Below are 23,248 nucleotides of genomic sequence, written 5' to 3'. Positions count from 1 at the left end.
CTTTTCCCTCTGTACTTCTTCATCTGGCTGTTCATTTACATCCTTTATAATAAACTGGTAACAGTAAGTAAAATGTTTCCCTGAGTTCTGTGAGCCATTATAGCAAATTATCAAACCTTAGAAGGGGGTGGTGGGAATCCCTGATTTGTAGAAAAGTTGGAAAGAAGTGAAGGTAACTTGCACTACATGCAATTGGCATCTGAAGAGGGGGCCAGTCTTGTAGGACTGAGCCCTTAACCTGTGGGTTCTGCGATGACTCCAGGTAGTGTCAGAATTGAATGAAATTGTGGGACACCCAGTTGGTATCCAGAGAGTTGGAGAATTATCCCCCAATAAACATATTTGAATAAAAATTTAAAAGTCCCTGGAATAAACTTACAGGGAAATTTCAAGACCTATATTAAGAAAACTTAGATTGTCATATATATAGGCTGTTATATATGACCCTCATGGTAACCACAAAGCAAAAACCTATAGTATATACACAAAAGATAATATGAAAGGAATCTAAGCATAACACTAAAGAAAGTCATCAGACAATAGGGGAAGGGAGCAAAAGAAAGAACAGAGAAGAACCACAAAACTGCCAGAAAACAATTAACAACATGGTAATAAGTACATACCTATCAATAATTAAATGTAAATGGGCTAAATTCTCCAATCAAAAGATATAGAGTGGCTGAGTGGATTAAAAAAAAACCAAAACAGGGCTTCCCTGGTGGCACAGTGGTTGCGCGTCCACCTGCCGATGCAGGGGAACTGGGTTCGCGCCCCGGTCTGGGAGGATCCCACATGCCGCGGAGCGGCTGGGCCCGTGGGCCATGGCTGCTGGGCCTGCGCGTCCGGAGCCTGTGCCCCGCGGCGGGAGAGGCCACAGCAGAGGGAGGCCCGCATACCACAAAAAAAAAAACCAAAAAACAAAAAACAAAAAACAAAAACAAGACCCATCTATATGCTGCCTATAAGACTTACTTCAGATGTAAGGACACATACTGACTAAAAGTGAACGGATGGAAAAAGATGTTCCATGCAAATGGAAACCAAAAGAAAGCTGGGGTAACTGTACTTATATCAGACAAAATAAACTTTAAAACAGACTGTAATAAAAGACAAAAAAGGGCATTACACATAATGATAAAGTGGTCAATCAAACCAGAGAATGTAACATTTGTATTTATGTACAATGTACATAGGAGCACCTAAATATATAAAGCAAACATTAACAGATGTAATGGGAGAAACTGACAGCAGTGAAAAAAACTGTGATATACTTTAATACCCCACTTACATCAATGGATAAATCATTCAGACAGAAAATCAATATGGAACCATTGGCCTTAAAAGACACACTAGACCAGATAAACTTAATAGATATAAACAGAACATTCCAGCCAAAAGCAACAGAATATACATTCTTCTCATGTGCATATGGAACATTCTCCTGGATAGGCCATATTTAACAAAATAAAGTCTCAATAAATTTAAGAAGACTGAAATCACATCAAGCATCTTTTCTAACAACAATGGTATGAAATAAAAAATTAATTACAAGATGAAAACTGGAAAAATCACAAATACATGGAGATTAAACAACATGCTACTGAACAGCCAATTGGTAAACAAAGAAATCAAAAGATCAATAAAAAAATACCTTGAGACAAATGAAAATGGAAATACAACTTATCAAAATCTATGGGATGCAGCAAAAGAAGTTTTAAGAAGGAAGTTGATAGTGATACAGGCCTACCTCAAGAAACAAGAAAAATCTCAAAGACACAATTTAATTTTTCACCTAAAGGAACTAGAAAAAGAAGAAATGAATCCTAAAGTTAGGAGAAGGAAGGAAATAACAAAGATAAGAGTAGACAGAAATGAAATAAAGACTAAAAAGACAACAGAAAAGATCAAATGAAACTAAGAGCTGATTCTTTGAAAAGATAAACAAAATTGACAAACCTTCAGCTAGACCCACCAAGAAAAAAATAGAAAGGGCTCAAATAAATAAAATCAGAAATGAAAGAGAAGTTACAACTGATATCACAGAAATACACAGGATCATAAAAGACTACTAAGAGCAATTATATGCTAAAAAATTGGACAACCTAGAAGAAATGGATAAACTCCTAGAAACATACAATCTTCCAAGACTGAATCATGAAAAAATAAAAAATCTGAATTGACAGATTACTAATAATGAGATTGAATCAGTAGTCAAAAACTGACCCTCACCCCAAACAAAAGTCCAGGGTCATGGCTTCTTTGGTGAACTCTACCAAATAAGATTTAATGACTATCCTTCTCAAACTATTCCAGAAAACTGAAGAGGAAGGAATTCTTCCAAACTCATTTTACAAGGCGAGAATGACCTTGATACCAAAACCAGACAAGAATACCACAAAAAAAGAAAATTTCAGGCCAATATCACTGATGAACATAGATGCAGAAATCCTAGCAAACCAAATCCAACAATACATTAAAAGGATCATACACCATGATCAAGTGGGATTTAGTCCAGGAATGCAAGGATGGTTCACCATCCACAATTCAATTAACATGATATACCACATTAACAAAGGATAAAAATCATATGAGTATATCGATAGTTGCAGAAAAAGCATTTGACAAAATTCAGCATCCATTTATGACAAAAACTCTCAATAAAGTGGGTAGAGATGGAAACACACCTCAACATGGTAAAGGCCGTATATGATAAGGCCACAGCTAACATCATACTCAATGGTGAAAAGCTGAAAGCTTTTCCTCTAAGATCAGGAATAAGACAAGGATGTCCACTCTTGTCACTTTTATTCCACATAGTATTGGAAGTCTTAGCCAGGGCAATTAGGCAAGACACAGAAATAAATGGCAATATTTGTGGACAATATATAAAGTGTGATAACTCCCCCCCCAAAACTGTAAGAACTAATAAATTCAGGAAAGTTGCAGAGTACAAAATAAATATACAAAAATCTGTTGTATTTCTACACACTAACAATGAACTATCAAAAAAGAAATTAAGAAAACAATCCAATTTACAATTGTATCAAAAAGAATAAAATACCTACAAATAAAATTAACCAAGGAGGTAAAAGACCTACACACTGAAAACTATAAGACACTGATGAAAGAAATTGAAGAAAACACAAATGAATGGAAAGATGTTTCATGCTCATTGTTTGGAACAATTAATATTGTTAAAATGCCCATATTACTCAAAGCAATCTACAGATTCAATGCAATCCCCATCAAAATCCTGATGGCACATTTTACAGAAATAGAACAAAGAATCCTAAAATTTGTATGGAACCACAAAAGACCCCAAATAGCCAAAGCAGTCTTAAGAAAGAAGAACAAAGCTGAAGGCATTGCACTCCCTGATTTCAAACTCAGTATGATTTTGGCATAAAAACAGACACATGTATCAATTAAAAAAATAGAGATCCCAGAAACAAACACACACACATATGGTCAATTAATTTATGAAAGAAGGTAATACAATGGGGAAGGGACAGTCTCTTTAATAAATAGTGCTAGGAAAACTAGACAGCCACAAGCAAAAGAATGAAACTAGACTATTGATATTATCTTACACCATACACAGAAATTAACTGAAAATGGATTAGAGACCTGAATGTAAGACTCGAAACCACAGAACTCCTAGAAGAAAACATAGGTGGTAAGCTCCTTGACATTGGTCTTGGTGATTATTTTTGTATCTGATTCCAAAGCAAAGGCAACAAAAGCAAAAATAAACAAGTGGGACTACATCAAACTAAAAAGCTTCTGCACAGCAAAGGAAACCATCAGCAAAATGAAAAGGCAACCTACTGAGTGAAAGAAAATATTTGCAAATCATGCATCTGATAAAAGAGTAATATCCAAAATATATAAAGAACTCATACAACTCAATAACAAAAAACCAAATATCTGATTAAGAAATGGACAGAGGGGGCTTCCCTGGTGGCGCAGTGGTTGCGCGTCCGCCTGCCGATGGACAGAGGACCTAAATAGACATTTTCCCAGAGAAGACATATAGATGGCCAACAGACACATGAAAAGATGCTCAACATCACTAATCATCAGGGAAATGCAAATCAAAACCACAATGAACTATTACCTCATGCCTGTTACAGTGGCTCTTATCAAAAAGACAGGAGATAACAAGGGTTGGCAAGGATGTAGAGAAAAGGGCACCCTTGTGCACTGTTAGTGTGAATGTAAATTGGTACAGCTGCTATGGAAAACAGTATGGAAGTTCCCCCCAAAATTAAAAATAGAACTAACATGTGATCCATCCAGCAATTCTACTTCTGGGTATTTATCTGAAGAAAATGAAAACACTAATTTGAAAAGATATATGCACCACTATGTTCACTGCAGCATTAGTTGCAATAGCCAAGAAATGGAAACAACCTAAGTGTCCATTGATGGATGACCAGATAAATATGTAGTGTGTGTGTGTGTATAGTACATATATAAATACATATATATATATATATATATACAATAGAATACTACTCAGCCATAAAAAAGTATGAAATTTTGCCATTTGTAACAACATGGATGGACCTAGAGGGTATCATGCTAAGTGAAATAAGTCAGACAGAGAAAGACAAATACCATATGATTTCACTTATACGTGGAATCTAAAAAGAAAAACAAACATACAATATGAAATTCACAGGTACAGAGAACAGAATGGTGTTTGCCAGGAGGGTTGTGAGGGTGGGCAAAATGGGTGAACAGGGTCAAGAGGTATAAACTTTCACTTATAAAATAAGTTATGGGGATGTAATGTTTAGCATAGTAATTATATCAATAATATTTTATAATACATGTTATATAATAATATTAATAATTATAATGTATATAATAATATAACAATAATATTGCAGGGCATATTTGAAAGTTGCCAAGAGAGTAAATCTTTTTTTTTTTTTTTTTCCGGTATGCGGGTCTCTCATTGTTGTGGCCTCTCCGGTTGCGGAGCACAGGCTCCGGACGCGCAGGCTCAGCGGCCATGGCTCACGGGCCTAGCCGCTCTGCGGCATGTGGGATCTTCCTGGACCTGGGCACGAACCTGTGTCCCCTGCATCAGCAGGCGGATTCTCAGCCACTGCGCCACCAGGGAAGCCCCCCAAGAGAGTAAATCTTAAAAAAATTCTCATCACAAGAAAAAAATTTTCTTTGTAACTCTGTATGGTGAATGATTGTAACTAGATTTATTAAGGAGGTCATTTTGCAGTGTATACAAATACTGAATCATTATGTTGTACACCTGAAACTAATATAATGGTATATGTCAATTATACCTCAATAAAAAAAATGATGAGGATTTTTAGAAAATGTGACATGACACTAAAGTTCATTGATAATGTGTGAAACTTTGATTAAAAATTAAAAACTTTGTTAATTAACTAGATGGGAGGAATCCTTTCACAATGCATATGCATATCAAATCACCATGACATACACTTAAAATATCTTACAATTTTGTCAATTATACATCAATAAAGCTAAAATTAAAAAAAAAAACTTTTTTAAAAAAACAGGAATGTGACAAAACCCAGAAAAACTCTGGAAAATAATGAGCTGGGGACTAACACTACCCTAATTTTCATTGTATACCATTCTCTAGTATTTGAATTTTTTGGACTGGTACATGTAAGTTTTTTTTTTAATTAATAAACTTTATTTTTTAGAGCAGTTTTAGGTTCACAGCAAAATTGAGCAGAAAGTACAGAGTGTTCCCATATATCCCCTCTCCCCACATATGCACAACCTCCAATATCAGCATCACGGTGGTATATTAGTTACAACTGATGAACCTATACTGACACATTATCAACACCCAAAGCCCATAGTTTTCATTAAGTGTTTACTCTTGGTGCTGTACATTTTATGGGTGTTGACAAATGTATAATGACATGTATCTACCATTGTAGTATCATACAGAATAGTTTCACTGCCTGAAAAATCCTGTGCTCTGCTTATTCAGTTCTCCCTCTCCATTAACCCCTGGCAACCAGTAATCTTTTCACTGTCTCCACAGTTTTCACTTTTCCAGAATGTCACATTGTTGGAATCATACAGTATGTAGTCTTTTCAGATTACATATTACTAAGTGAAAAAAGCCATTGAAGTTTATGCCAAGTATTTTCATGGCTTGATAGCTTATTTCTTTTCAGTGCTGAATAATATTCCACTGTCTGGATGTACCACAGTTTACTTATCCATTCACTTATTGAAGGACATCTTAGTTGCTTCCAAGTTTCGGCAATTATGAATGAAGCTGATATAAACAACTGTATTCGGTTTTCTGTGTGGACATAAGTTACAATTCATCTGGGTAAATAACAAGGAGCACAATTGCTGGTTTTTATGGTAAGAACACATTTAGTTTTGTAAAAAACTGCCAAGCTGTCTTCCAAATTTGCTGTACCATTTTGCATTCCCACCAGTAATGAGTGAGAATTCCATTATTCCACATCCTCACCAGCATTTGGTGTTGTCAGTGTTTTGGATTTTGGGTAGTCTAAAATCCAAATGTAGTAATATTTCACTGTTATTTTAATTTGCAATTCCCTAATGGCATATGATGTTGAACATCTTTTCATACACTTATTTGCCATCTGTATACCTTCTTTGATGATGTGTCTGTTTATGTCCTTTGTCCATTTTTTAATCAGGTTGTTTGTTTACTTATTGTTGAGTTTTAAGAATTCTTTGCATATTTTCAAAGCAGTCCTTTATCAGATGTGTCTTTTGCAATATTTTCTTCCAGTCTGTGGCTTATCTTCTCATTCTCTTGTCTTTCACAGAGAAGTTTTTAGTAGTAGTGAAGTCCAGCTTAGCAATTATTTCTTCCATAGATCATGTCCTTGGTGTTGTATCTAAAACATCACTGCCAAGCCCAAAGTCATCTAAGTTTTCTCCTATGCTATCTTCTGAGAATTTTACAATTTTGCATCTTATGATCCATTTTGAGTTAATTTTAATGAAAGTTGTAAGGTCTGTGTCTAGATTCATTGGTTTGCATGTGAATGTCCAGTTGTTGCAGCACTGTTTGTTGAAAAGACTATCTTTTGCTCCAGTGTATTACTTTAGCTCCTTTGTCAAAGATCAGTTGACTATAGTAATGTGGGTCTATTTCTGGGCTTTTTATTCTGTTCCACTGATCTATTTGTCTATTCTTTCATCAATACCACACTGTTTTGATTACTGTAGTTTGTGGTAAGTCTTGAAGTCAGGTAGTGACAGTCCTCTGACTTTGTTCTTCTTCAATATTCAGTTGGCTATTGCTTCTCCATATAAACCTTAATCAGTTTACTGATATCCACAAAATAACTTGCTAGGATCTTGATTGGGAGTGCATTGAATCTACAGATCCAGTTCATAAGAACTGACATCCTGACAATATTGAGTCTTCCTTTCTATGAACATGGAATATATCTCCATTTATTTATTTATTTCTTCTTTGATATATTTTATCAGTTTTATAGTTTTCCTCATATAGATCTTATACATGTTTTATGAGATTTATACTTAAGTATTTCATTTTTTTAGGTTTTAATGTAAATGGTAATATGTTTTTAATTTCAAATTCCACTTGTTCACTGCTGTTATACAGGAAAGTGACTGACTTTTGTAAGCTGACCTTGCATCCTACAGTCTTGCTATTATCGCTTATTAGTTTTTGTTGTTGTTAATTCTTTTGGATTTTTTTCCTACATAGGTGATTATGACATCTGTGAGTAAAGACAATTTTATTTCTTCTTTCCTAATCTGTATACTTTTTCTTGTCTAATAGCGTTAGTTAGGACTTCCTGTACAATGCTGAAAAGCACTGGTGAGAGAGGATGTCCTTGCCTTGTTCCTGATCTTAGTGGGAAAATTTTAAGTTTCTTACCATTAAGTATGAGAGGTTTTTTGTAGCTGTTCTTTATCAAGGTGAGGAAGTTTCCTCTTTAATCCTAGTTTGCTGAGGTTTTTTTTCTTTTTTTTACCATGAATAGGTGGATTTTGTCAGATGGTTTTTCTGCATCTACTAATATGATCATATGATCATATGAAGAAAAAATTTCTTCTTTAGCCTGTTGATGTGGTGGATGACATTAGTTGGTTTTCAAATGTTGAACCAGATTTGAATACCTGGAATAAATTCCTCTTGGTCGTGGTGTATAATTCTTTTTATACATTGTTGGATTCAATTGCTAATATTTTGTTAAGGGTTTTTGCATCTATGTTCAATGAGAGCTACTAGTCTGTAGTTTTCTTTTCTTGTAATGTCTTTGTCTGGTTTTAGGGTATTAGGGTAATACTGGCCTCAGAGAATGAGTTAGGAAGTATTCCCCCTGCTGCTATCTTCTGTAGAGAACTGGTATAATTTCTTCCTTAAATGTTTAGAAATGTTTAGTGGAATATACCAGTGAACCCATCTGAGCCTGGTGTTTTCTGATTTGGAAGGTTATTAATTATTGATTCAATTTCTTTAATAGATATAGGTCTATTCAGATAGTCTATTCATATATCTTTTATAACAAAAATTTTAAGTTTAAAAAGTGTTGGTTATCCCCAAATTACCCTATAAATTTAATACATTCCAAACAAAATTCCAATGGTATTTTTTAAAGGAATGAATAAGATGATTCAAACATTCCTTTGAAAGAGGAAAAGCTCAAGAATAACTTAAAGGGAAAACAAAAGACAAATAAGGAGGCTTTGCACTACCAAATATCAAGACAACTTCAGAGCTACAGTAATTAAAATATGTAGAAAAAAGGCCCCGAATTATCTGGAAACTTAGTTTATGACACAGGTAGTTTTACACATAATTGGGTAGGCCATTCAATAGTATTAAATGAGTTAACTCATTATTTGAGAGGAGTTTTTCCTTTCAGCAAAATTCTAGACAATTGAAAAGTTAGACCATTACATTTGGCACAAATCTAAGAATTTTGATAATATCCAGGTTTGCCAAAGTATAAGAAAACAGGTATTCTTAAACACTGTCCACATAAGAATAGATATTACATCCTTTTTGAAGTATAATTTGTTGGTTATATATCAACTAGTGATCTTAGTTGCAAGCAAAAGGGTAGCTCCTAGAATCTAGAGAACCTGAGAACCAAGTTTGGAGTCTACACAGCCAAAACTGATGCTCTAAACCATAGTGCACAACTGAATATGCGACTATCACTGTCAGTGGGCACAAACACCACAGCTTCCATGGCCAGCTATACCCTGTACCCTACCGCTACATGTAATTGCCATTGCCGCTGCTGTCTCACCAAAATGGAGTCTACCTTACCCTGCTTTTTCCCATCACCAGCTTCCAATTCAAAGTCTGGAATAAGTACTTCTGACTGGTATAATCTAGGTTCTATGTCTAAGCATTAGGTGCAAGGGAGCCTGGGAATGTGAGTATCTGGCATTTCAGCTTTTTTTTTTTTTAAGGAGGAAATAGATTGTATCTCCAAAGGTGGGAGTTTTACAAACATAGTTCTGGGTTTCAGACACTAGGATTGCACATAGAATGACACTATGTCCACAACAGTGGTATACATTAAAATTATAAATACTTATTACTCTTTAACTCCAGAATTCCATTGTAAGGAACTTGTCCTAAAAACATATTCTTATGACCATGCAAGAGAGTTCATCACATCATAGTCTGTAATAGCAAAAAAAATTAAAATCAGGGGCTTCCCTGGTGGCACAGTGGTTGAGAGTCCGCCTGCCGATGCAGGGGACACGGGTTCGTGCCCCGGTCCGGGAGGATCCCACATGCCGCGGAGCGGCTAGGCCCGTGGGCCATGGCCGCTGAGCCTGCGCGTCCGGAGCCTGTGCTCTGCAGCGGGAGAGGCCACAGCAGTGAGAGGCCCGCGTATCGCAAAAAAAAAAAAAAAATTAATTAAATCAATAAGGGACAGGTTCAGAAAAAACAAATACCGTATGCTAACACATATATATGGAATAAAAAAAAAAGGTTCTGAAGAATCTAGGGGCAGGATAGGAATAAAAGACGCAGACGTAGAGAATGGACTTGAGGACATGGGGAGGGGGAAGGGTAAGCTGGGACGAAGTGAGAGAGTGGCATGGACTTATATATATACTACCACATGTAAAACAGATAGCTAGCGGGGAGCAGCCACATAGCACAGGGAGATCAGCTCGGTGCTTTGTGATCATCTAGAGGGGTGTGATAGGGAGGGTGGGAGGGAGACGCAAGTGGGAGGAGATATGGGGGTATATTATATGTATAGATGATTCACTTTGTTATGCAACAGAAACTAACATAACATTGTAAAGCAATTATACTCGAATAAAGATGTTAAAATAAATAAATAAATAAAAATAAGGGACTGGTTAAATAAATTATGGCATTTTTTATATGAGAATAACATTCAGCTGATAAAATATTTATTGAATGAATACTCACTGTGTGCCAGGAACGATGTTATGCACTGGGAATACCATGGTAAACAAAGTGGACAATAGTCTGAATGAGGTACGAATATATTTTTTTTAATGCCTAAAATATATTAAGTGGTTTAAAAAATTACTATGACTCCACTGGGAAAAAAATTAGACATTTAGGTATGTTTGTGTACATACACAGAGAAAAGTATGTTATCTCTGGAGAGCGGGAATGGACAGGGGTGCGCTCTTTCTGATGTCCTGAGTTTTGTGCCTCTTTAAAATAATTTTTATAATTTAAAATTTTATTTTTTAAATGACACAAATTGTATACCTTAAAAAAAAAACCCGAGAACCCACTGGAGACTATAGGGTTTCCTCTGGAGTGAAGAAAATGTTCTAAAATCTAAAACAGTGGTGATTGTTAAAACTACTCAGGGAATTTTATGGGCAAATTTTATGTATGGTATGGAATTATATCTTAATAAAGCTGTTAAGGGGGAACAGGGCAAGTGATCTGCAGGCTTACATGGGAGCCGACCTTGATTTAAGATCCAAATTATCAATAGTTTGACATCTGATGTTTTAAATTAAAAATGTAGGTGAATTTTGCCTTCTACTCTAAAACATATCCATAGTTTTAGCTCCAAAAATCTTTATAAAAAATTAGCTTGGGGGTTCCCTGGTGGCGCAGTGGTTGAGAGTCTGCCTGCCGATGCAGGGGACACGGGTTCGTGCCCCGATCCAGGAAGATCCCACATGCCGTGGAGTTGCTGAGCCCATGAGCCATGGCCGCTGAGCCTGCGCGTCCGGAGCCTGTGCTCCACAACGGGAGAGGCCACAACAGTGAGAGGCCCGCATACCGCAAAAAAAAAAAAAAAAAAAAAAATTAGCTTGGGATGGAAGCCATTATTTATCCCCTGGCTCTCCCATTGCAGAGGGTATTTTGACATAACTTATCTCAGGAGGAAAGGATTCCTTAGAAAACCACTAATAAGAATTCTGGTTTTCCCTGAATAAATAATTAATGAGCACCTACTATGTTTGAGGCATTAAGTATGTGGCTGTGTCCAGCAGGGAACTTGCAATTTTTGGCAGAAGGGGTTGAGAAAGAGAAAGTGATTTAAAAAGTATTTTTAAAGTACATGATAGGGTTTAAAAAATAATTTTTGGATTAAAAAACACTGGTGAGTCTATTCTGATAAAAACACACATTTGAAAAATAATTATACTTTGCAATTTGCTTTTTTCCACTTAACTATTTCCAGCATCCACAGAGGATGTTCCTTTGGAAACATGGTGAAAGGTTTGCAAGTTCACCACAGGATTTTCAAGACTGACACTATTGGTGGTAAATCCGCTCTATCAGTTAGCACCTGGTTGAACCTACCTCAGTTTCCTCATCTATCAAATAGGGATAATAATAGTACCTATATCTCATAGGGTTGCAGTGAAGATTACATGAGTTAATCCGTGCAAAGCACTTAACATGGTGCCTGGCATAAATACCAGCTTTTCTTACTATGTGGTGCTCACCATGATTAACATGGTCAGTTCTATGTACCAAACAGTCACTCTGAATCAAAACACCAGCTCCTTGATGAGAAAGGCACAGGACCCAAACAAAGTCTTAAAGTTTTATTACTGCCAAGAAGGAAACCCTGTAAAATTAAAGTTAAACTGTGCTTCCAATTAGGAAGACAATACTATTAAGATATTCAACTCCTTTAATTAACTTATAAATCTAATGTAGTGGTTCTGAACCAGTGGCAATTTTGCCCCCCACAGGAGACATTTAGCAATATCTGGAGACATTTTTGGTAGTCACAAGTGAAGGGGCTGCTGTTACTGGCTGGCATCTAGTGGGTAGAGACCAAAGATGCTACTAAACATTCCACAGTGCACGGGACAGCTTCCCACAACAAAGAATTACCTGGCCCAAAGAAACCCTGATCTAATGCAATCCTTGATAAGATGATTCTAAAATTTACTTGGAGGACTAAATGGTCACAACAGGCATGAAATTTTGGGGGAAAAAAAAGTGAGAAGAGGTATTTGCTCGAGTAGATACCGAAAAAAATACTATCAAACCACAAAAATAAGACAGTCAAATTCTGACACTGAGAATACACAAATCAATGAAACATAAAAGAAAACCCAGAAATAGATCCAAGTGCTTAAAATAATCTGGTATAAAAAATGTGTTTCAGATAAATGGAGAAAAATAATTAGTTAAGAAATGATTCCCAGACAAATGATTAAAATCATATATTATAAATTCTAATATCCAGAATGTTTCCCTCATACATCTGCAATCAGGATGCATCTAATAGTATATACATTTCATGCAGTAGTTTCTTTTTTCTTGAAAAGCTGTTCTTAAACTGACAGCAAGTCTTAGATTCAGTGTTGTCTTAGAAATAAGGCAATACAGTACATGGAAAATGGTAAGCATACTTCATGCTATATAAAGCATTTCAGATGAATTAAAGAAATAAATGTTAAAAATGAGATAGTCAATGAACAATAATAAGTAAATAATAGGAAAATAATCTCAGGACAGGAAATATCTTTCTAAACATAAAACAAAGAAAAAAATAAAGAAAAAAGATGCACAAATACACAAGTAAAATGTAAAACTTCATTAAATAAAACATCACAAACTACAGATTTCTAAATTTAGTGCAATCCTAATTTTAAAAGTAAAAATTATTTGGAAGTTGACCAAATGATTTTAAAGTTATCTGAAAGAATAAATATGCAAAATTAGCAAGAAAAATTCTAAAAAAGAGGAGCTATGAAAAGTTTCCTCTGCTTATTATTAAAACAGCATGTAACAAGGTCAGAATACAAAGTCCACAAATAGACACGAAGGTTATTAGTTGATAAAGGTAATATTTCAAACCACTGGGGAAAAAGGACAGATAATTCAATAAATGATGTTGGGACAACTAGCTAACCATCTGGAGAGAAAAATATTAGATTACCATTCTATTCTTTTTTTGAAACTAATTGCAGGTGGATTAATGAAAAAAAATATTTATAATCTTAGGAGTGAAGAAAGTCTTTCTAAGTATGACAACAAAGATAGAAATCATAAAGGAAAATGGTGACAGAATTGACTATGTAAAAATTTAAAACCTCGGTAAAGAAAACCAAAGAAATCAAAAGTGGGGAAAAAATGTAACATGTATAACACGGGGTAGTTTCCTAGTACAAATCTCTATAAACTGGCTGGCTTAAAACAACATCCTCTCACAATTCTGGAGGCTCAGAAGTCCAAAATCAAGGTGTCTGTAGGACCATGCTCTCTCCAAGGCTCTAGGGGAGAATCTGTTCTGGGCCCTTCTCTTAGCTTCTGGTGTCATGAGCAATCCTTGGTGTTCCTTGATTTGCAGCTGCATAACTCCCATCATCACATGGTGTTCTTCCTCTGTCTTCACATCTTCTTATAAGGATACTAATCATATCAGACTAAGGGTCCACCCTACTCCCTATGATCTCATCTTCACTGATTACATCTGCAATGACTCGATTTTCAAATAAGGTCACATTCTGTAGTGGTGGTGGGGACTTCAACACATCTTTTTGGAGGACCGAATCCAACCTATAAAAAGTCTTTACTATGTGAGTAAAACTGACAAATTAGTAAACACACAAACAAACAGAAACCCAATAGGATAAGAACAGGCAATTCACGCACACACCCTATGTGTGTGTGTATATATATATATACATACATATGGAGAGAGAGAGAGATCTCCAATAAACATGTGGAGGATGTCCAGCTCTGCTACATGCTGAGCACACACAAACTCTGATCTCCAACCTCACTAGCTGCTCCTCCTCCCCTTGCCTTCCCCTGGGCCAGGCACTGTGGCATGCTCTAGGGCTAGATCCTGGATGCTCTTCCTCTTGTAGACTGTCAGCCTAGATGAACTCTTCTAGGTCAATGACTTTACAACCTATGTGCTAATGACACCAAATTAGTCAGGACTTCTCCCCTGGCTTCCAAACTCAGTACCAACCTTATACCTTGCATCTCCAGTTGGCTCTCCCACAGGCATCTTAAATTTAACAGCTTTAATAGAGAACTCTTGAATCTTTCCTCCAACCCTGTTCCTCCCCAAGTCTTCCTCACTTCAATGACTGACACCAACTTGCATCCAGTTGTTCAGGCCAAAACCAGGGCATCATTTTTGATTTCTCCCTTTCCCTCATTAACCACATCCAAGGATCAGGATTTACTTTATAAATGCCTTCCATATCTCTCCAGTCTTCCAGTTGCACCACCTACAAAGCTACAATTATCTCTGGTCTGGACTACTATTGAAATCTCCAAGACTGATCTCCCTGATCCACTTTTGTCCCCTTATAGTAAGGTGAAGCTGGTTTGTTTCGGACAGTTTCAGTGTTCACCTGTTGCTTGATACCCAGTCCAGTTAGCAACCCCTTTCATTTGCAAAAGGATCCCCATTTGGATGATAAATTATATGGTCACCTTGCCTTACAGTCTTTTCTTCTCAAAGTAGCTAAAGTCACCTTTTAAAAGTGTAAATCAGATCATGTTTTTCCCCTGCTAAAAACCCTTCAAGAATTTCTTATTACATAAGAATAAAATCCAAGTTCCTTATTGTGGTCTAGAAGGTCCTATATAACCTAGCCCACCTACTTCTCATCTCTTCCAACTCTGTCCTTCACTCACATTCTAGCCCCACTGGCCTTTTGATTCTTCCAATTAGTCATGCCCCTTCCAACTTCCAAGCCTTTGTTTCTGCTGCACCCTTTACTGCTACTTTATTCCCCAAGATCTTCTCATAACAAATCTGACATTTTGTTCTCTTATCAAATATTAACTCTTCAGAAGGGCCTTCTTTGAAGACGCAATCTAACGTTCCCAACCCCACCCAAGTTATTCTCTATTATATTGTTCACTTATTTGTTAGTTTATTGCTCTTATTTCCTCACTAGAATGTAGGTCCATTGTCATCTTGTTCACCTTTGGTACTCAAGGTCAGAGCATGTGCTCAATATGTATTTAATAAGAGAATGAATCACAACCCACAACCATAGAAAAAATTAAAACCATGACAGCTCACAGAATCTGGCTATCAAATCAGCAAATATTAAAAGAGCAAAAATTCCTTACTTTTCTTCCTAACACTCTGACATGACATTTATGTGATTGTTTATTCTTTGTCTCCCTCTGACTAAAATGAAATCTCCACCAAAACAGGGACTTGGTTTTGTTACACAGCCGTATTCTTAGCAACTACAAGAGTGCCTGGCATATAGTAAGTGTTCAATAAATATTTACATACTGAATAAATTGACAATATCTAGGGGTAGGTATTGACTAGGTAGTGGAGAAAGGGGTATGGTGAAAATATAATTGGTGCACGATTTCTGTAGGAAATATGACAATATATATCAAAAACCCTCCAAAGAGGGCATACTTTTAGACTCAGCAATCTCACTTCTAAGAGGAACTTATCCTAAACAAACAAACAAACGTACAAAGATTATTTATGAGGAAATTTCTCACTGAGTTGTTTATAACAGAGAAAATTTAGAAATGGCAGCATAATATCTATTTACAGGAAAAGAGAAATGTAATTATAAATCTGTACAATGAAATACATTAAAAATATTGGTGATGTGTATTTATTGATGCAGAAAGAGATAAAAAGTACATTAAGAGAAAAGGCAAACTGAAAACAATGAAGTATAGCAAGACTTCATTTTTGCAAAAACATGGGGATGACACATGGCTATGTATGAGTGCACACTGGTATTTACAAATAAAAGTTTAGGCAGGCATACTTCAAAATGTTAACATTGGTTATTTTTGGATAGCGAGATTAAGGGCAATTAAATTTTCTTCTATATACATTTCTCAATTTTTTGTAATTAGGCCAACCAAAATTATCTGAATATGTTCTGCTTTTATAAGTAGGGGGGAAAAAAAGCAATAAATATTATAAAAAAAACACAGACACATTTCATCAACTTACTGAAGACTAAAGCCCAGGTTAAGAGCCCGAAGTTCAGAAACATCAACTTCAGCATTGGAGATGGGTTTCTGATTTCCTGAATTCAAGCAAGTTGTTTCCCCTCAGTCAATATTTGTAAAAAAGAAAAAAAAATTACAAAACTTGTTTCTTTTATTTCATTGCTTGCCAAGCTTGAGAAACAGCACAAAGTGTAGCAACAGCTATCATTTATGCTGGCATTTTCCTTGCATTGCTTCATTAAAAACCTTCTAATGGTCCTGCCAGGTAGGTATTAATGTTCTCAAATGCAAAAGCTGAGCGAGATGACAGAACTTGCCAAAGCTCACACAGCTGTTGGGGGCGGGGGGAGGCGGGGGAGTTCCATATTTAAACAGAGGTTTCTCTGACCTCAGGGCCTTGAGGAAATGCTGGACAAAGGCGCTTTAGGCTTTATAACCTTGCGCAAGTCTCTCAATGCCTCTGATCTTTTGTGTGGTTATCCTACCACCCTTATCTAACTTGCAAGAAAGATAAAAGGAGAACCAGCCGGGAGTTTTTAGAAAGGTGGAGTAAGTCTCTGGAGAAGCGAGATTTACACTGGGTACTACTCTGGAACTTGCCCTTCATTTCTCTTCAACTCGAAAAGCTCCAAATCAAAATGCTTGGTTGGGTGGTCACAAGGGAGGGGAGGGGGGGCAGTTTGAGAGTGCCCCTATGTATGTGTGTGAATGGTCACAACACACACGACAGACTGGGATAAGGATGACACCTGGGTACCTGAAGAAGGAAGCTGACCCAGGATGAGGGAAGATGGATACCACTTGGGAGCAAAGGACAAAGTTAGTAGGAAGGACAAATTAAAGGGGGATTGAGAGAAGGAGGAATAGGAAAGAGGAGGAACTAGGAGGAGATGCAGTTGGGAGTTATTCTGCAGTATTTTTTTCTCCATCTCTTTTCTTTCTATATTCTTTCCCTTGATTATCTTAGTCACAATTAGACCTTCGATGCTCCTTTCTGTTTAGATGATTACCAAATCTTTCCAGTCCTGACTGTTCTCCAGAGTTCAAGTCCTCTGCGGTTCAAACTGAACGCAGCATTCTCTCCACCCCAAGCCTGCTCCTACTGTATTCGCTCTCATCATCAAACAACCGTCTGAACTGCTTGCTCTCCCATTCCGTCAACCATTCTTTCATCCAGCAAATATTTATTGTGGATCTAGTATGTCCCCCACACTGTCACAGCACTAGGGACATCCATTCACTTCCCAAGTTGGGTCACTTTTACCTTGAAAATCTTTTGTCTATCCATCTCATCTAAATTCTTTACTGAAATTTATTGAGAATCTCTCTTGCTTGAACCATGGCAACATAGCACTGTAAGTTAATTGGTTTTGCATGCCATTTATTCTACAGTGACCTCCTAGATTTAGCACTATACCTGAAGTGGCTCACAGTGGAGGCTTAGGGACTACAAACAATGGGAAGGGGATTGGAGAAGCAGAAGCTAGATTTGTCTTGATGAAGTATTTGCAAAGGAAGAAAGGGGTTTACAAATAACATCAGTGTGACAATTCTGTTATTTCTGGGGTGTGGCTTTGGGAGGCTGGGAAGATTGTTGGAAGTCTGATGCTGGGAGTCTCCTGATAGAAAGCCTTGCCCACCTACCATCCCTTGAGTACTCAATAGCCACTTGTTGATTATATCACCTTCTATGACAGAAGCCGCGAATGTTGTATTCTCCATCGCATCCCCAGCTCTTAGAACATCAGGCCCATAGTAGGGGTTCAATAAGTATCTGTGGAGGATTCTAGAAAGGCAGGGACCATAGATGTTTATTCACTACCTTAGGAAGAAGGACAAAGAGCCTGAGGGAAAAAGAAATCGTGCAAGATGTTTCCCTCCTAAATGTTTCCTAAGCGAAATAAACGGCCCTCCTGCACAACTCCAAGATCGGGCCCCTCGCTCGGCTGCCAGGCCCTGGAGCACGGCCACCATCTGGCCCAGGCCCCAGCTTCCCTCCCTCCCCGCCCGGGCTCCTGTTACCTCCCTGCATACATCTGTACCCACCACAAGCCAAACAATTACACGCTCCCGCGTCCCCGCCTCGAGGTCCGGGACTACCCCCAGGACCCCGTGTGCCCCCGGGCCCCCCGGCCGCCACCCCCGCCAAGCCTCAGGGAAGCGCGCGGCCCGGCCTGAGACCGCCGCCCGCTGTGGGTTACTGCACCCTCCGCACCCGGACCTCGTCCATGTGCTCGGCGGCCACTCTCCAGCCTCAGCCTGCTCGGGCTTGAGTGCGGAGCCCGGGAGGCCCGGCCTCCCTACCCGGGCCCGCCGCACTCCTCAGGGTAGAACACGCCGGGAAGGCGGCAGGGCGGGAAGCGGTTGCAGCTGTGAGGCGCCCAGGGGCGGGCGGCAGGGCCGCCGGAGCCAGCGGGCCGGGCCGAGGGTGGCCCGAGCGGAGGCGGTTCTCCGGTCGCGGCGGGGCTCGGGGAGGGGCGGCTCGCTCACTCACCACGGTCCGGCGGGGCAGCGCGCCGGTGGTCCGGGACAGGGCCCGGCGTAGCCTCCGCGCCCGGCCCGAGCGGGTCCCCCCGGAGCTCTCGGAGCCGCTGTCGTCCGAGATCACGATGAAGTCCTCCATGGCTGCGGGTCCCGGCCGAGCCAGCGCTCGGGCGGCCGGCGACCCGGGAGGCGGCAGCGGCAGCGGCTACTTCCGTTCCTGCTGCTGAGGCGGCGGCGGCGGCGGCGGCGGCGACAACCGAGGCCATCACCCCGACGGCCCCGCCCCTTCCCGCCCCGTCGGCCCCTTCCCGCCCCTCCGGAGCCCCGCCCCCTGGAGGCTGGCGGCGGGCGGCTAGCGGTCGGGTTAGGGCCGCGGTCGCGGTTTTTGACGGTGGCACTCGTTCTCCCTTACCGGAGAGAGGGAGAAAATCAAATAGCAGCTGGCTTGGGCCGGTGTTGGGGGCGGCCGTGCGGGACGCTGAAACTGTGAGGGCTTCCCCTGCTGCTTCTGACTCAAGTGTGAAGTGAGGTGTGAACAGGCCTCTCTGACCCAGACGGCCTCGACATACTCACCCGAAGAGCGTCCCTTGAGGGTGGAACCTGGCCTCGGAGTGGCGGGGTAGAGGGTGCCCCGACTGACTGAGGGTGGCTGAGCTGGCCTCTGACTGAGTGGGGGGAGAGAGGCCCTACTTCTTTCTGCACACGTGCAAGTACCTTTGTAGGATCAATTCCTAGAAGTGGAATTTACTAGGTCGAAGGCGCTGTTTCTGTACCGATAAATGATGCCAAATTACTAAATTGTACCAATTTGCGGTTTCACCAACAATACATATCACTCAGGAATTTAAACTGAGATTTAGAGATTTGTTCAGTTGGTAGCAGGATCAGAGACTGAAAAAAATGCACAAAGAGAAGCGATGAAGGAGCAGACACTATGAATATTTAGATGTTATGAATAAGCAAAAAAGATACACGCAGTGGAGGGCGAAGCGGTAGGTAGTTGGTTGTTGAGCAGGAACGTTAAAATCAGGATAGGATCTGTGTTACAATAAATGGGGTATTGACCAAATCTTGCTGCCCAGGCTCTAGCAATTTGGCAAAATGTATTAACAGAGCCAAAGGAAAATGTGTTTATCGGAAAGGGGATTGGTTCCTAAAGGAATGGTTATCAGGTGCTATCTAAGCACTGCTTAGAGCAGCCATTCTCAAACTTTAGTGAGCATCAGAATCACCCAGAAAGCTTGTTAAAACACAGATTGCTGGGCCACACCCCAGGGTTTCTTTTGGTCTCTGCTCTTATGATTCTAGGCAAGCTAAGGTCACCTCTAGTCTAGTCAGTAGTCATAGTCTCCTATGCAGTCTTCCTGAATCTATTCTTGTCCTATTTCATTCCTTCCTCCACACTCAGCCAGCGTGCTCTTTAAGAAAGTATGTAATGAACCCCTTCAGTGGCTTCCTAATAACACTATGCCTTCGTGTGCTCAGGTTGCCATAACAAAATACCATAGACTGGTGGCTTAAACAACAGAAATTTATTTTCTCACGGTCCTGGAGGCTGGGAACTCCAAGATTAAGGTGCTGACCAATTCAGTTCCCAGTGAAGACTCTTTCCTTGGGTTGCAGATTTCTCAGTATATCTTCAAATGGCCTTTCCCCAGTGGGTGCATGCAGGGAGAGGGTGAGGGTGAGGATTAGTGGCCTTCTTATAAGGGCACTAATCCTATCATGAGGATACCCTCATGTCCTCATGCCCTAATCTAATCTAGCCTTAATTACCTCCCAAAGACCACATCTCCAGATACCATTACATTGCGGGGTTAGAGTTTCACCATATGAATTTTGGAAGAACACAAACATAACATGCTATGAACTTCTAAATATAAGGACAAATATAAATAATATGTATTTTTGTAGATTATATTAATGTTATTTTATATAGTAAATATATGATATGTTTACATATAGTAAATATATGATTTCACTGTAAGTAAATTTTACCTTAAAAAAAGAAATGGTAAAAATTTTTGAGGTTTATTATATGCATGCTATAGTGTTAAGGAGTGAAGTGTAATGAAGTCTGCAAATTACTTTGAAATGCATCAAAAATAAGATGGATAAATGTATAGAAGGATAGATGTGGGTAAAGTAAATATAATAAAACATTAACTGTCAAATACATGGTAGTTATATGGGTGTTCACTTTTACCTTTTATGTATATTTAGATGTTTTCATATTATGTTGAGAAAAAAAGTAAGAAACAATTATAATTTTACCACTATTTAAAAAAATTAAACAAAAGAGATTATAATGAACCCCGTGTGCCCATCATCCAGCTTCAAGAATTATCGATCTTGTTCTGTTTATATTCCCATGCACTCTCTCACCTCTACCTTCCTGAATTATTTTAAGGCAAATATCAGATATCACATTGTTTATTCTGCAAACATTTCAGCTTGTATCTTTAAAAGATAAGGAATCTACATTCATCAAATTATTGTTGAGCACATATGCTGTACTCAGGGGATACAGTAGTGAACAACATAGATATGGTCTCTGATCCATGGTGCTTATAGTTTATGGGGAAGACAATAAACTAGTAAATAATTATAGATTATGATAAGTATATAGCCAGTTTGTGAAGTCTTCACTTGTGAGATATAAATATGAAGCGATTTAATTTGTTTCCCCTATAACCATTACCACTGTCTTTAGAAATTCACTTAACTCTGTTGAACGGATTCCCTTAAGAATATTCTACTCTGGTCCCATAACTGTGCAGTCACTTTCAGTAACTAATACAGTCCCATTCCAAGGATTATGACTTAGGCCTGCCCATTTAACATCTTTAATCTCTTATTTAATTCATAGCTCTTCCTGTTCTCCTGGTGCAGGTGGACTTGTGGCTACACCAGTTCTTAGTGGAGGGAGTGGTAATGTCACTCCCTTTCTTTCTGCTTGGCTCTGCTCCTAAGTAGGGATGAGGAGGAGGGAGAAAGAATGTTCTCTGCAAGACTGTCCATGAAGAGTTATCTGTTCTTTTTCTTCTGGTTGTTGCTACTTCAGTAACAGTTCTTCCAATGTGACAGGAGTCCGGATGCCAGCTCTCTTACTTGGAATGGGCACATCGTTGCTCTCTGGGGCCTACCCTGTGCACTCTCTAATGTAGGAGAGGTCAATCTAAACCCTTTCTCCCAGACATCCCCACCAGTCCCTGCCAGGGGCAGTCTAACATATAGCCTTTTGTTGTTGGGGGATCCTTGTCTGGAGGGGCTTCTTGGGGAGTGCCAGCAAGGGCCTTAAGCCTCAGCTACCTTCTGTGCTCTCCAGTTGACTCACCCATGGAGAATTTACATGCATAACTCAAGGAGGAAGGGAATGCAGGCAGCTCCCATCTTGGTGCTCTTCTCTTAGCACCAGCTAGCTCTCTCCTCCCTTCCTTCACCCCTAGGGGCATCAGGGGCTTATGCAGGGCAATAGTTCTGTGACTTTCAGACAAGTTCTCAGCTTGGGGAGTGGAGAGAGGAGTAGTTTACTGCACTTTAAACTTGTGGGAAGGGAATGGGAGAACAAGATGAATGGCCTCCATCCTCTTTAGCTAGAGAAAAGCAATGGATGGTTTCCATCTACAATAAGTAATGTTCATTCATGGATATATGAACAAATTGGAAAAAAATTCAAATATCTACTTCTGTTGCAGAATTTATGATAAAGTGATTAATATTAGTAACTGACTTTCAAGCACACAAATAGTGATAAGGCTTCAGGGGTACAACAGTGTTCCGATTGTATATATCTTTCTCATCAGCCATCCTGCCTGAAACTCAGGAAGTATAGGGTCCCTGGTTGTATAATATGAGTAGACTTGAAAAGTTCCTTGTCCTTATCTGGCAACCCAGACGGATGAATACCGCCCCGAAGTTGCCTTTCTTAAAACGGTAAGTAGTGTCACTTATGTTTTCTTGGCCATCCTGTATCTGTCTTGAAATAGGCTGTTTACCCAAGACTTCCAAATTTATGATGATGTTTTTTTCAGAAATTAGTATGTATGTGTATTTTTCCTTTTCCTCTGGGTGACTTATATTATTTTTTCCAGATTTATTGAAATATAATTGACATATAACATTGTGTAAGTTTTAGATGTACAGTGTGATGTTTTTATATATGTATATATTAGGAAATGTTTACCACAATAAGGTTAGTTAATACATCCTTTATCTCACATAATTACCATTTTGTTGTTGTTGTTATGGTGAGAACAGTAAAGCAACATTTAAGTATATAATACAGTATTATTATCTATAGTCATCATGCTGTACATTAGATCCCTGGAA

The 23,248-nt window shown here is 38.9% G+C and overlaps 1 protein-coding gene across 1 annotated transcript in view; it reads right to left on the bottom strand.

Moving 5' to 3' along the window:
• SIMC1 (SUMO interacting motifs containing 1) overlaps positions 1 to 19,169 on the bottom strand; it is a 102,280-nt gene extending 83,111 nt beyond the window's left edge. The window contains exon 1 of the mRNA XM_024116291.3: positions 18,927 to 19,169. Coding sequence (XP_023972059.1) covers positions 18,927 to 19,055 — 129 coding nt within the window. The 5' untranslated portion in view covers positions 19,056 to 19,169. The remainder of the gene's footprint in view (positions 1 to 18,926) is intronic.
• Positions 19,170 to 23,248: the final 4,079 nt, after the last annotated feature.

Source organism: Physeter macrocephalus, chromosome 2, assembly GCF_002837175.3.
Source record: "Physeter macrocephalus isolate SW-GA chromosome 2, ASM283717v5, whole genome shotgun sequence".
Lineage (NCBI taxonomy): Eukaryota > Metazoa > Chordata > Mammalia > Artiodactyla > Physeteridae > Physeter > Physeter macrocephalus.
Note: the sequence above shows the minus strand (reverse complement) of the source record. Positions and strands in the feature narration are given on the sequence as shown.